General features: G+C 35.2%; 3 protein-coding genes across 3 annotated transcripts in view; 1 reads left to right on the top strand and 2 right to left on the bottom strand.

Moving 5' to 3' along the window:
• LOC132729456 (alpha-1,6-mannosylglycoprotein 6-beta-N-acetylglucosaminyltransferase A-like) overlaps positions 1-5,928 on the bottom strand; it is a gene marked incomplete at its 3' end in the record, with an annotated part of 30,266 nt that extends 24,338 nt beyond the window's left edge. The window contains exon 1 of the mRNA XM_060715226.1: positions 5,861-5,928. The remainder of the gene's footprint in view (positions 1-5,860) is intronic.
• Positions 5,929-6,131: 203 nt separating this feature from the next.
• Positions 6,132-13,063, top strand: LOC132729455 (tRNA wybutosine-synthesizing protein 5-like; the record flags this gene model as incomplete). Its single annotated transcript, XM_060715225.1, has 3 exons — positions 6,132-6,278; positions 12,515-12,669; positions 12,985-13,063. Coding segments are annotated over exons 1-3 (309 nt in total), but the record flags the coding sequence as incomplete, so codon positions are not given.
• LOC132729457 (heat shock 70 kDa protein 12A-like) lies at positions 8,456-11,338 on the bottom strand. Its single transcript, XM_060715227.1, has 2 exons — positions 11,247-11,338; positions 8,456-10,507 (listed from the first exon to the last, which is right to left on the bottom strand). The coding sequence occupies exon 2, from the start codon at positions 10,464-10,466 to the stop codon at positions 8,463-8,465; it is 2,004 nt and encodes a 667-aa protein (XP_060571210.1). The 5' UTR covers positions 10,467-10,507; positions 11,247-11,338; the 3' UTR covers positions 8,456-8,462.
• Positions 13,064-13,660: the final 597 nt, after the last annotated feature.

Here is a 13,660-nt window from a genome sequence, read left to right as displayed (position 1 = left end):
CTTTGTAAATGACAATAAAAATGAGCCAATTAGATCCTAGAATACAAGTTTATCTCTTTCAAATAATCAATGATGTTTTTTGATGGAATTGTATTAAAGAGTTCTTTGAGTGAATTTACACAATAAAATCTATTATGGGCCTGTAAAAAATTTTGACATTCAAGAAGAAAATGCTTGACAGTAAAATTTTCATTACAAGCTACAAAGGAAGGGGCATTGTCATTCGTGAGGAGATAAAAGCGGGTAATTTTTGTGTGTCCATTTCTGCATCGAAGAAGAACTGTTTGATCATGGCGATTTGACAGAGATAGAGATGGTGACACATCAAGAGATGGGTTTATATCGTGAAGTTTATTAAAACCAACAATAAGGTAAAACCCATCAACCTACAGTGAAATTAAAGTCTATGTAAAAACCAACAAACCAACTGTAGTTGGCTTTATTGATGTTTCACAGTTAAATAGGCAATTTTAATGATGATATTAATATTTTGTTGCTTAAAATGGTATGGAACAATATTAAAATAATTGTTTTATCGCGAAATGCACAAGAATTAATTGGGACAAAGGTATTTGCAAATAAAAAATAAGGTTAAATCAACGTATGTTATTCTGGTAACAGGTTGAGGTTAGGTTTCATAACAAGCCTAATCCAAAACTTAAATGCCTCATCAGATGAAAAACGAAAATGTAAAATAGCGGCTTATAAAGTTTGGAAGCCAGAACTAAACATATTGCATATTTTATCAAGAAGCAAAACTATGCTTAAAAACAGATACTTAAACAGAATAAACAGGGCTTTTTTTCCTTCTATAGCAGGGGCCGTTATAGGGCTACTTTTCTAAAAAAAAATTCTTTAAAATCATGCAGTTTTCCCCAAAAATTGAATTTATATCAAGTTTTTTCTTCCCCCTTATACCGTTTAATTTTTCCCCAAAATTAAGGGCAGGTCTGCTTTCCCAAATTGTGAAAAAAACCATGATAAATATAGCTCTATGCTGCTGTGTTAAAAAGAAACCTCATACGGGGAAGTCAAAGTCCGGGCCCGCGAAGCGGGCCGGGCTTTGGCTTGCCCGGCTATAGACTACACGTGTATATTTAAAAGAAAATTCAAATAAAAAACAATTAAAATATATAGAGTTCTATACCTATCAATGAAATTTTCAGTGTCAGTTCTAGATAGGCGCCGCCATTTACAATGTAACTCAATGATAAAAGGCGGTGTATTCCGATAACGTAACAAATCTCAACTTTTCGGATTAATTTATAATAATCGTCGAGTGTTCCGAGTGAAAACGGAAGTGGGTACATATAATACCGAATGACACCTTTAAAACGGAAAAATGAAAGGATTTTTACCGACTTCCCCGTTCATAGGCTTTGCCTAATTTCATATGGGTCCTACTAAACACTGCTAAGGACTGCTAAGGACCGCTAAGGACTGCTAAGGACTGCTAAGGAGCCACAAAGGACTACTAAAGAGGCACAAAGGACCTTAAAATACCTCCTAGGCCATTCTTATATTACATGGTATTATTTTTAGTGAAAAAAAAATTATAATTTTAAGAAAAAATATGATTTTGGTGAAAATTTTATGAGTTGTCGGACCGCTAAGGACTGCTCAGATACACAAAAGACTGCTAGGGAGGCACAAAGGACCTTAAAATACCTCCTAGGGCATTCTTATAATACAAGGTAGTATGTTTAGTGACAAAAAATGTATTATTTTAAGAAAAAATATCATTTTAGTGATAAAATTTATGTTTTTGAAGAGTTGTCGGACCGCTAAGGACTGCTCAGGTGCACTAACAACTGCTAGGGAGGCACAAAGGACCTTCAAATCCCTCCTAGAACATTCTTATAATATATGGTAGTAAGTTAATAGACAAAAATGTATTATTGTAAGAAAAAAATATAATTTTGGTGATAGAATTTATGCTTTCGATGAGTTGCAGGACCGCTAAGGACTGCTCAGGTGCGAAAAGGACTGCTAGGCAGGCACAAAGACCTATAAATATTTCCTAGGGAGGCACAAAGGACCTTAAAATAACTGTTGGGGCATTCTTATAATTCATGGTAGTATGTTTAGTGACAAAAAATGTATAATTTTAAGAAATAATTTCATTTTAGTGATAAAATTCATGTTTTTGAAGAGTTGTCGGACCGCTAAGGACTGCTCAGGTGCACTAACAACTGCTAGGGAGGCACAAAGGACCTTCAAATCCCTCCTAGAACATTCTTATAATATATGGTAGTAAGTTAATAGACAAAAATGTATTATTGTAAGAAAAAAATATAATTTTGGTGATAGAATTTATGCTTTCGATGAGTTGCAGGACCGCTAAGGACTGCTCAGGTGCGAAAAGGACTGCTAGGGACCTTAAAATATTTCCTAAGGAGGCACAAAGGACCTTAAAATACCTGTAAGGGCATTCTTATAATACATGGTAGTATGTTTAGTGATAAAAAATGTATAATTTTAAGGAAAAATATCATTATAGTGATAAAATTCATGTTTTTGAAGAGTTGTCGGACCGCTAAGGACTGCTCAGGTGCACTAACAACTGCTAGGGAGGCACAAAGGACCTTCAAATCCCTCCTAGAACATTCTTATAATATATAGTAGTAAGTTAATAGACAAAAATGTATTATTGTAAGAAAAAAATATAATTTTGGTGATAGAATTTATGCTTTCGATGAGTTGCAGGACCGCTAAGGACTGCTCAGGTGCGAAAAGGACTGCTAGGCAGGCACAAAGACCTATAAATATTTCCTAGGGAGGCACAAAGGACCTTAAAATAACTGTTGGGGCATTCTTATAATTCATGGTAGTATGTTTAGTGACAAAAAATGTATAATTTTAAGAAAAAATATCATTTTAGTGATAAAATTCATGTTTTTGAAGAGTTGTCGGACCGCTAACGGGACTGCTCAGGTGCACTAACAACTGCTAGGGAGGCACAAAGGACCTTCAAATCCCTCCTAGAACATTCTTATAATATATAGTAGTAAGTTAATAGACAAAAATGTATTATTGTAAGAAAAAAATATAATTTTGGTGATAGAATTTATGCTTTCGATGAGTTGCCGGACCGCTAGCAGTCCTTTTCACACCTGAGCAGTCCTTAGCGGTCCTGCAACTCATCGAAAGCATAAATTCTATCACCAAAATTATATTTTTTTCTTACAATAATAATGTGCCTCCCTAGCAGTTGTTAGTGCACCTGAGCAGTCCTTAGCGGTCCGACAACTCTTCAAAAACATGAATTTTATCACTATAATGATATTTTTCCTTAAAATTATACATTTTTTATCACTAAACATACTACCATGAATTATAAGAATGCCCTTACAGGTATTTTAAGGTCCTTTGTGCCTCCTTAGCAGTTGTTAGTGCACCTGAGCAGTCCTTAGCGGTCCGACAACTCTTCAAAAACATGAATTTTATCACTATAATGATATTTTTCCTTAAAATTATACATTTTTTATCACTAAACATACTACCATGTATTATAAGAATGCCCTTACAGGTATTTTAAGGTCCTTTGTGCCTCCTTAGGAAATATTTTAAGGTCCCTAGCAGTCCTTTTCGCACCTGAGCAGTCCTTAGCGGTCCGGCAACTCATCGAAAGCATAAATTCTATCACCAAAATTATATTTTTTTCTTACAATAATACATTTTTGTCTATTAACTTACTACCATATATTATAAGAATGTTCTAGGAGGGATTTGAAGGTCCTTTGTGCCTCCCTAGCAGTTGTTAGTGCACCTGAGCTGAGTCCTTAGCGGTCCGAAAACTCTTCAAAATCATGAATTTTATCACTAAAATGATATTTTTCTTAAAATTATACATTTTTTGTCACTAAACATACTACCATAAATTATAGGAATGCCCCAACAGTTATTTTAAGGTCCTTTGTGCCTCCCTAGGAAATATTTATAGGTCTTTGTGCCTGCCTAGCAGTCCTTTTCGCACCTGAGCAGTCCTTAGCGGTCCTGCAACTCATCGAAAGCATAAATTCTATCACCAAAATTATATTTTTTTCTTACAATAATACATTTTTGTCTATTAACTTACTACCATATATTATAAGAATGTTCTAGGAGGGATTTGAAGGTCCTTTGTGCCTCCCTAGCAGTTGTTAGTGCACCTGAGCAGTCCTTAGCGGTCCGACAACTCTTCAAAAACATGAATTTTATCACTATAATGATATTTTTCCTTAAAATTATACATTTTTTATCACTAAACATACTACCATGTATTATAAGAATGCCCTTACAGGTATTTTAAGGTCCTTTGTGCCTCCTTAGGAAATATTTTAAGGTCCCTAGCAGTTCTTTTCGCACCTGAGCAGTCCTTAGCGGTCCGGCAACTCATCGAAAGCATAAATTCTATCACCAAAATTATATTTTTTTCTTACAATAATACATTTTTGTCTATTAACTTACTACCATATATTATAAGAATGTTCTAGGAGGGATTTGAAGGTCCTTTGTGCCTCCCTAGCAGTTGTTAGTGCACCTGAGCAGTCCTTAGCGGTCCGACAACTCTTCAAAATCATGAATTTTATCACTAAAATGATATTTTTCTTAAAATTATACATTTTTTGTCACTCAACATACTACCATAAATTATAAGAATGCCCCAACAGTTATTTTAAGGTCCTTTGTGCCTCCCTAGGAAATATTTATAGGTCTTTGTGCCTGCCTAGCAGTCCTTTTCGCACCTAGCAGTCCTTAGCGGTCCTGCAACTCATCGAAAGCATAAATTCTATCACCAAAATTATATTTTTTTCTTACAATAATACATTTTTGTCTATTAACTTACTACCATATATTATAAGAATGTTCTAGGAGGGATTTGAAGGTCCTTTGTGCCTCCCTAGCAGTTGTGAGTGCACCTGAGCAGTCCTTAGCGGTCCGACAATTCTTCAAAAACATGAATTTTATCACTAAAATGAAATTTTTTCTTAAAATTATACATTTTTTGTCACTAAACATACTACCATGAATTATAAGAATGCCCCAACAGTTATTTTAAGGTCCTTTGTGCCTCCCTAGGAAATATTTATAGGTCTTTATGCCTGCCTAGCAATCCTTTTCGCACCTGAGCAGTCCTTAGCGGTCCTGCAACTCATCGAAAGCATAAATTCTATCACCAAAATTATATTTTTTTCTTACAATAATATTTTTTTGTCTATTAACTTACTACCATATATTATAAGAATGTTCTAGGAGGGATTTGAAGGTCCTTTGTGCCTCCCTAGCAGTTGTTAGTGCACCTGAGCAGTCCTTAGCGGTCCGACAACTCTTCAAAAACATAAATTTTATCACTAAAATGATATTTTTTCTTAAAATAATACATTTTTTGTCACTAAACATACTACCTTGTATTATAAGAATGCCCTAGGAGGTATTTTAAGGTCCTTTGTGCCTCCCTAGCAGTCTTTTGTGTATCTGAGCAGTCCTTAGCGGTCCGACAACTCATAAAATTTTCACCCAAATCATATTTTTTCTTAAAATTATAATTTTTTTTTCACTAAAAATAATACCATGTAATATAAGAATGGCCTAGGAGGTATTTTAAGGTCCTTTGTGCCTCTTTAGTAGTCCTTTGTGGCTCCTTAGCAGTCCTTAGCGGTCCTTAGCAGTCCTTAGCAGTGTTTAGTAGGACCGATTTCATATTAACAGATAATAATAATAACTGTATAAATTTATCTGATAATGAAAATAAGTTCTAGCAAGGCGAAAAAAATACAGAAACCATTCGGATGTTCAAGAGAAAAATTATTTTTCTTATACTGTGTACAGTAGTCAAAATATTTTATTTAAATATCACACTAGATCTATGTATACTTACATTAATGCATTTTCAAGAATACTTTCAATAAACACGATATAATTTCGTATAATTTTGTCTAATTTCCTCTTTTGCATTCTGCGGAAAAACACAGAGGAAATCCGAATAATGTATAGATAGTAAAGAATAGTTTCGCCAAAGTCAAGGTTTTTACAGAAAGCCTAGATTTATACATTTATCTAAATATTTTAGAAGGTCTTGGCGTATGGATTTTTTCCAAAATCGTTTGTTTTATTTTTCATTGACCTTTTTTTAAAAAGGACATTCAATTTTATTTTCCTTTGTTATAAATCGATAGGAGCTATCCGTTCCTATCGCACCTGTCAGACGGTAATTGACAAAAATGAAAACAAGCCCAAGAACTGTTGACATACATCAACATGTCAGTCAAGAAACATTTAATGAATTATATACTAAGGTATGTTGATCTGTAAAAACGATTTTTAATTTAAATCTCGATAACAGGGTTTTTGAAATAACGCTAATCTTTACTAGAATTCGTCTAAAGCCATATTCGGATGGTCAACTCGGCCTCATACCAACTCGGCCCAGATTAGCTCAGCATACTTTTGAGATACATTTTTTTTTATAATTGCTTTCGCATACATTTGCCATAAGAAAAAAACTGTGTGAAGGTAATGGTTCATTTATGCTAGATGTTTGACAAGGGGCAGTAAGATAACAACTATTCAATGCCCAAGACAACATCTACTCAAAGTCATATATGCAAGGTAGAGTGAAGATGGCACAAATAGAACATAATCTGAATGGTAAAATGTCAACTTATATGAATGAACCACAGCGATAAGGCTCCTTAAGCTATATACTAAATATAAAGTCTTTATATGGCTATGGCTAGTTCTGGCTTCCATAACTTTATATGTTGCTTTTATTTTGAAGTTGTGCGACAGTAAAGTAATGGATAAACAGGGCTAGCAGTACTATAAAACCTGTTTGCTGAAGTCTTTTTAGCTTTAGTGTAACATACATGATTATCTCTCATACACTAGAACTCATCCTTTGACTTTATCTCAATCCCTTGAGCAGTTGCAGCACTTTGAAATAAATTTTGATGGAAAAAATCGAGGCAAAATAGTGATTTTTGGCAATTTTGAGATGTCCCCTCGTTGCCATGGTAACAGGAAATTTAAGACTGAGCATGTTGTTACAAAGGCAATGGTCCAGTCAACATTTATGCCAAGTTTGATTAGTATTGAAGCATTTTTCATAGTTTCATAGCAGTTTGAACTTGTAACAGGAGGCTTTTCAGTGAAAACGGCCAATTTTCACAATATGCTCATGGGGGAAAGGGTTAAGAGGACTTGATATTGGACCTTGTCGGGAGAAATGGACTCCGGAATATCTGGCAAGGCGGGTATAGAGAAGTTAAAATACATGTGTCCAAGACTGCCCAGATGGATTTTATCAACAAAAACTTCATGTATAGGTCAGAATATGTAATGATTCTATACATTTACTAGTATATAAACAAAATATGAAATTCTTCTATTACAGGCTAATGAATCTTAAATGGATCATAGATATGAACCGTGTCACGGCAAAACCACGCAGTCTGATCAGAATCCATGCTGTTCGCTTACAAACCCTATTACAAGTACAGAAACTGATAGCGAACAGCATGGATCCTGATCAGACTGTGCAGATGCGCAGGCTGGTCTGGATCCATGCTGGTTGCAAACCCACTATGTTGGTTTTGTCGTGACACAGCTCATATGTGCTTATTTGAGTCTGTGAGCAAATGTTTAACGTCTCTGACTTAAAACCACTTGCTGCCGTGGGTGAGAATCCCATCACATACATTGGATTCTTTCATGTGAGGAATCATTCCAACTAGTTCATGGAAGGTCAGTGGTTTCCACTTAGATGCCAGAGGAAATTCTACTATCACAGGCTAATCAATCTTAAATGGATCATAGATATGAGCTGCGTCACGACAAAACCATTAATTTTCTGTTTGTTAGTGATCATAATTATGATACCTCTGAATACTTTTATAGTAATTTACTCCATAAATTTTTTTATAAACTAAACAATCTATATCCTAATAGGTTTTTAATAGAGGGCCAAGTTGACCCGTGCCGAGTTGGTATAGGGCCGAGTTGACCCTTTACCTTATATGGCTAGAATTGGAATCTGTCGGCAGCTATTTTTAACATTATGATTTTTCCCAGTATTATTTCTTCAATATTTATGTTTTTCTGCAAGGGTTAGGTTATAGGTGTTATATTGTGGTTTATAATACTTGAACTACAATTAAATAATTGCACACATTAATTATTTTGAAATTGATTATCAAATTTAATCACAATGCGGACAATTTTATTATCATATATAATTTTTTTAGGATCACAGGCTTGCTTTGACTAAGTTTAACAGCTTGTTAGTAATAATGGAATAAGTGCAACATACATGATTATCTCTCATGCACTAGAACTCAGACTTAAACAGTATTTTCTCTTCAACACATTAATGTACTTTTGTACTTAAATCAGTGAGTTCAAATGACCAGAAAAATAAATCAACACATTAAAACTAGTGTGTAAAAAATTGTCCATATTTTTCCTTTTCTTTTTTGATTATATTACAGGAAGTCCATTTTGGCTTCCAGCTCATTTCCTGTATCAAGTTCAAAGTATTTCACAGTGAACTCGGTCTCCCCTATGATAAGATGTAAAACCGCTTCCCAGTAATCTGGCCATCCTTCTGGTGGAGGTATTACTGCTATCTCTCCAACCAGGTAGCACCCTTCCTCTTCTATGCAATATTGAGGATCTTCTAGAGTAGATCTCCATAGTCCAATATATATAACATCATATTTCATTTCTTGTTCCCAGGCTGCGCAGCTCACTGTGTATGTGAATGTTTGTCCATACGTTAGCATCTCGCCTTTTTGTATCACCTTGTTGAATACCATTTCACAAAAAATGTCTCCATCAATTATAACCTTAAGATATTCTGGATCCCCATTCTCTATGAATGGCTCCTTCGTGGCAAATCCATAGGTGAATCTTGACCTATGTTGTATGCTGTTTTTAGGTTTCCAGCCCATCATCACTGCCCCATTTAATACAGCAAGTCTAGCATCATCTAAAAGGATAACTCTCATGTGACTGAACACTGACTGAATTCTCTCCCTTAGATATTGCGATTCGCTATAGCCACCAACTAAGATTATTGTTTCGATTTCAATATCCCCACAATGCTCCAGTATTTCAATCAACTTTACAATGATTCTTTCAACTGATGGTGTAAATAGTTCTTCCAGCATCTGTTTGTTGATTTTAAGTCGAGCTTCAATGGAATGATATTCCAGTTTTCCAGTAAATGTTGACTCTTTAATTATATCCTCTAAGCCTTTATTCATTTTACCTCTTAAGACATGCACCAGTGCATTTTCCATTTTTAGCTTCAGTGAATCTGTGTCTGATTTAAACTCTTTCTTTTTTGTTCTAAATTCATTTAGAAGGCTTACATAAGCTGACGAATAGTCTGATGAAAATTCTGTCCATATTTCTTCTCCCATTAAATCTTTCATCATGTTGATAAAACATTTATCTACATCAATGCCACCGATACCCTCTCCAGTTGCACGGCAGATTTCTTGAATTTTCCCACCTGCTCTTGTTTCCTGAACACATATGTCTGATGTACCTCCACCAAGATCTGCAAGTATATACTTAAACCCATACGGTATTTCCTCGGGCATTATTCGGGGTGTACTGTATACAGCGGCAGCCTCCGGTTCAAGAACAAGACGGAGACGTGATTCAACAATTCCTGCTTCAGTCGAAGCCTCTCGCATAAACTGACGCGCAGAATCAGATGATAACGCAGGAATAGTGATCATCCATTGAATATCCGTGTCCTGCAGTCCGAACTTTGATTCATAAATGATTTTTAATGCTTCCTCTTTTAAATGTGCTATTGCGATGGCAAATACTTTCATTGCCTTAAATGGTTTTCCACAGATATCTTTTATTTCCATTTTTCTTTTAATTTTATGTGTCTCATATATTTTCATTTTAAAATTCTCAAAGTAGTAAAATTGGGATCTGTCAGGTTCAGAAAGCTCGTAGAATTTAGTCTGTGCTTCGTATCCAAATGAATGGAATGATTTATCTGGGTATAAAAGCAATACAGTGGGCACTCTGTCTTGCTGCAGCATTCCTCCATGTTGTGCTGACTTTATGTTTTCCTCGTAACCCCTGAAAGAGTATGCAAATCCTGAATGGACCGTCCCAAAATCTATGGCTGCCACAACAAGTGACTTCTGCAGTTCATGATTTTCTTGTATTTCTCTTTCAGCTTGGATCTTTGAGGGACCTGGTATTTCTGTCTGAGGTTGGCATTTTGACGTCCCAGGTATTTCATTCTTAGCTTGGATCTTTGAGGGACCTGGTATTTCTGTCTGAGGTTGGCTCTTTGACGTCCCAGGTATTTCTTTCTTAGCTTGGATCTTTGAGGTCCCTGGTATTTCTTTCTTTGGTTGACACTTTGAGGTCCCAGGTATTTCTTTCTGAGGTTGGCTGTTTGTGTTTCCAGTTGTTTGTTCAAAGTTAACAGTTGGTTGTATATTTGCACCCATAATTGTTGAATTTCATCTGACGGACATTGGTACATGTATATCTGAATTTAAAAAAAAAAAGATTTTCATATAATTATTATACCCCCACAAGCAAAGTATCTGGGGAGTGTCTGTGTTGCCGGGGTGGGACAGTGTAAAATGCTAGGGTGGGACACTGGTGCTAGGGTGGGACAGTGTTGCCGGGGAGGGAAGGTGGTGCTGGGGAGAGATAGTGTTGCCGGGAGGGACAGTGTTGCCAGGGAGGGACAGTGTTGCCAGGGAGGTACAGTGTTGCTGGGAAGGGACAGATTTGACTGGAAGGGACGGTGTTGCTGGGGAGGGACAGTGTTGCCGGGGAGGGATGGTGTTGCCAGGGAGGGACAGAGTTGCTGGGAAGGGACAGTGTTGCCAGGAGGGACAGTGTTGCTAGGGAGGGATGGTGTTGCTGGGAGGGACAGAGTTTCCGGGGAGGGAAAATGTTACCAGGGTAGGACAGTGTTGCTGGGGTGAGACGGTATTGCCTGGGTGGGGGAGGGGAGGGGATCAGGAAGTGATACAATTCATGCAGACGTCTTTTATTTATAACATATTTTACTAATTTAAAATCATTAGAAAGTTATCTTATCAGTAACAGACTAAATGCCATGATTGCATTATTTAAAAATATTTTACATGTAAAGAAATGAATTGTTTTTGTAATTTGTAATATGTGTATAATCTGGTGGCCTCATTATACAATAAACTTAAGTTTGAATTATTGTATTTTTTTTTCACCTTGATTTTTAATTAATTATTGCTTACCTTAGTTTTTCTTCATTTGTATTTGTCATATATCACCAAAAACAATGTATTTAATTTTCCAAAACAGTTAAGACTTTTCTTATTAAAGCAAGACTTAGTACTTTCACAGATTTGTAATTTTTTCCCCTTTCTTTCTATGTCTTTTATTTCAGACTTTGTTCCCAGTTTTTAAGTTTACAACATAAATAAGAATGTATGTTGGTTTGATAAGAATTCTGATGAATTGATAAATCAGTGAATGTGCAGTATGATTGTTTGTTCAAGATAACCTTTATATCCTTTCTTTAATTTGTGATAGGTACACAAGTATCATAACATGAGCAATGTTTATAATGTTCTTGCACTTTCTCATATCTTCCTCATCCATCAAGTATTTTGAAAATTCAGAATATTGAGAAGACATGTTGTGGCGCAACAGCCAGATGCCTACCTCCAAGGTCAAGGTTACACTTGGAGGTCAAAAGCTTAACATGGTCTGCAAAAGGGTATATTTTGTGTTAGGTTCATAAGTTTTTCATTGGTCAAAGGATTTTGAATTTACTTGGCACAATGTTCATAATAATGGGACGGCTTGTCTCACTTATTATACCCAACACCCTACCCCTACCTTCAAGGTCAAGGTCACACTTGGAGTCAAGGTCAAAGCTTAATATGGTAGGATTTTGAAATTACTTGGCAGTAATGTTCACATTAATGGGAAGATGTGTCATGAGCAACACCGAGACCCCTACCTTCAAGGTCAAGATGACATTTGAAGGTCAAAGCTCAACATGGTCTGTCTGGTCCATAACTTTTTTATCATTCAAGGGATTTTGAATTAACCTGTTCAAGGGATTTTGAAATTACTCTGCATAAATGTTCACAATAACGGGATGATGTGTCATGCGCAACACACGGCCCCTACCTTCAAGGTCAAGGTCACATTTGGGGGTCAAAGCTTAGCATGGTCTTTTGCACTGAAAGTCTTGATTCATACATGTATATATCCAAATAGCACAATTTTTTGCTTCATGTTAAAAACTTCCCTTAGGCGGGGGACTTAACTGTTACATATTCATGTGATTCAACTGGTCAATAAATTTTGTATTGAAACTTTACTCATTCAATACCCTTTATATTAATAATATAATTTACTCATGCATTGCCGGCCGAAGTTGAAATACAACTTTTCACAATCAGCTCCAGTGATACAACACATCAGAATAGTCCATTTATACAATATCCCCTTAGTATTTATCTAATATTTCACATATATATTTTCATAATAGAGAGAACCTGCTGTGTTAAGAGGACTTGATATTGGACTTTGTCGGGAGAAATGGACTCCGGAATATCTGGCAGAGAAAGGCGGAGATAGAGAAGTAAAAATACACGTGTCCAAGACTGCCCAGATGGATTTCATCAACAAAAACTTCATGTATAGGTCAGGATATGTAATGATTTTATACATTTACTAGTATATAAACAGAACTTGTAATTCTACTATTACAGGCTAAGTTAAAATTGTGTACCTTACCATTTCTAATAATACATCAGATATTTTAATAACATTAAGATTATTGACATGTTGTTTTGCTTTGAACATTTTGTTATATAAATAAAATAGGTCTTGATTATGTTACCTTGAAAACAAGCAATGTCATGTGACGAAAATAATTTTTCAGAAACTTTCACGATATTCTTTGATGTCACTCGTGCATGATTAACACAATCAGTTTTTATGAAATTGTTTTTGCAGGTCATTACCTTTCAGTGAGCTTGTTAAAAGGGCTTCAAAGCCAAAACAAGAAGAGTTCTTCATAGAGGAGGTAAAAAAAGTTATTTATGAAATTTTAAAAACACTTAAATATTACAAAATTAAAGCTAGTTTTTCATAGAATAAGTAGAAAAAAGAAACCTTGTTAATTTGATGAAAATTCACTTTGTAAATTATCATAGAACATAGTTAGGACATTGAATAGAATATAATCAATAGCATAACATAGTTAGGACATTGAATATAATATAATCAATAGCATCGCATCAAAAATATTTTGAATTTGGGGAATAATACGATTTTATGCTTTTGTATGGATCTGTGTGATTATAACATTTGATTGGTTGGGCTTAAAGTCATGCCAGCACTGTTAACATGGTATGATGACATTTTAACCTTTCTGGTGAAGAAAAACATCATGTACCTCTTCGTACATTATCAATTCTTTTTATTTCATAGTAAACACAAAAATGTATCACATGAACAGTAAATTCTTAACACATTTTAATGTTATTACCAACACTTGTTAACACTAAATGTATTTCAATGATTTTTGGATTTAGGAAAAAACGTGTGTGTAATAATAACCCCCCCCCCCCCTTTTGGAAAATGTTTAGCCCCTGGAAGCGTTTGATAGGAATTTTACGGTATAATGTCC

The sequence above is a fragment of the Ruditapes philippinarum genome, unplaced genomic scaffold (genome assembly GCF_026571515.1).
Source record: "Ruditapes philippinarum isolate M1 unplaced genomic scaffold, ASM2657151v2 ctg8648_1_1_1_1, whole genome shotgun sequence".
NCBI classification, from domain to species: Eukaryota; Metazoa; Mollusca; class Bivalvia; order Venerida; family Veneridae; genus Ruditapes; species Ruditapes philippinarum.
Note: the sequence above shows the minus strand (reverse complement) of the source record. Positions and strands in the feature narration are given on the sequence as shown.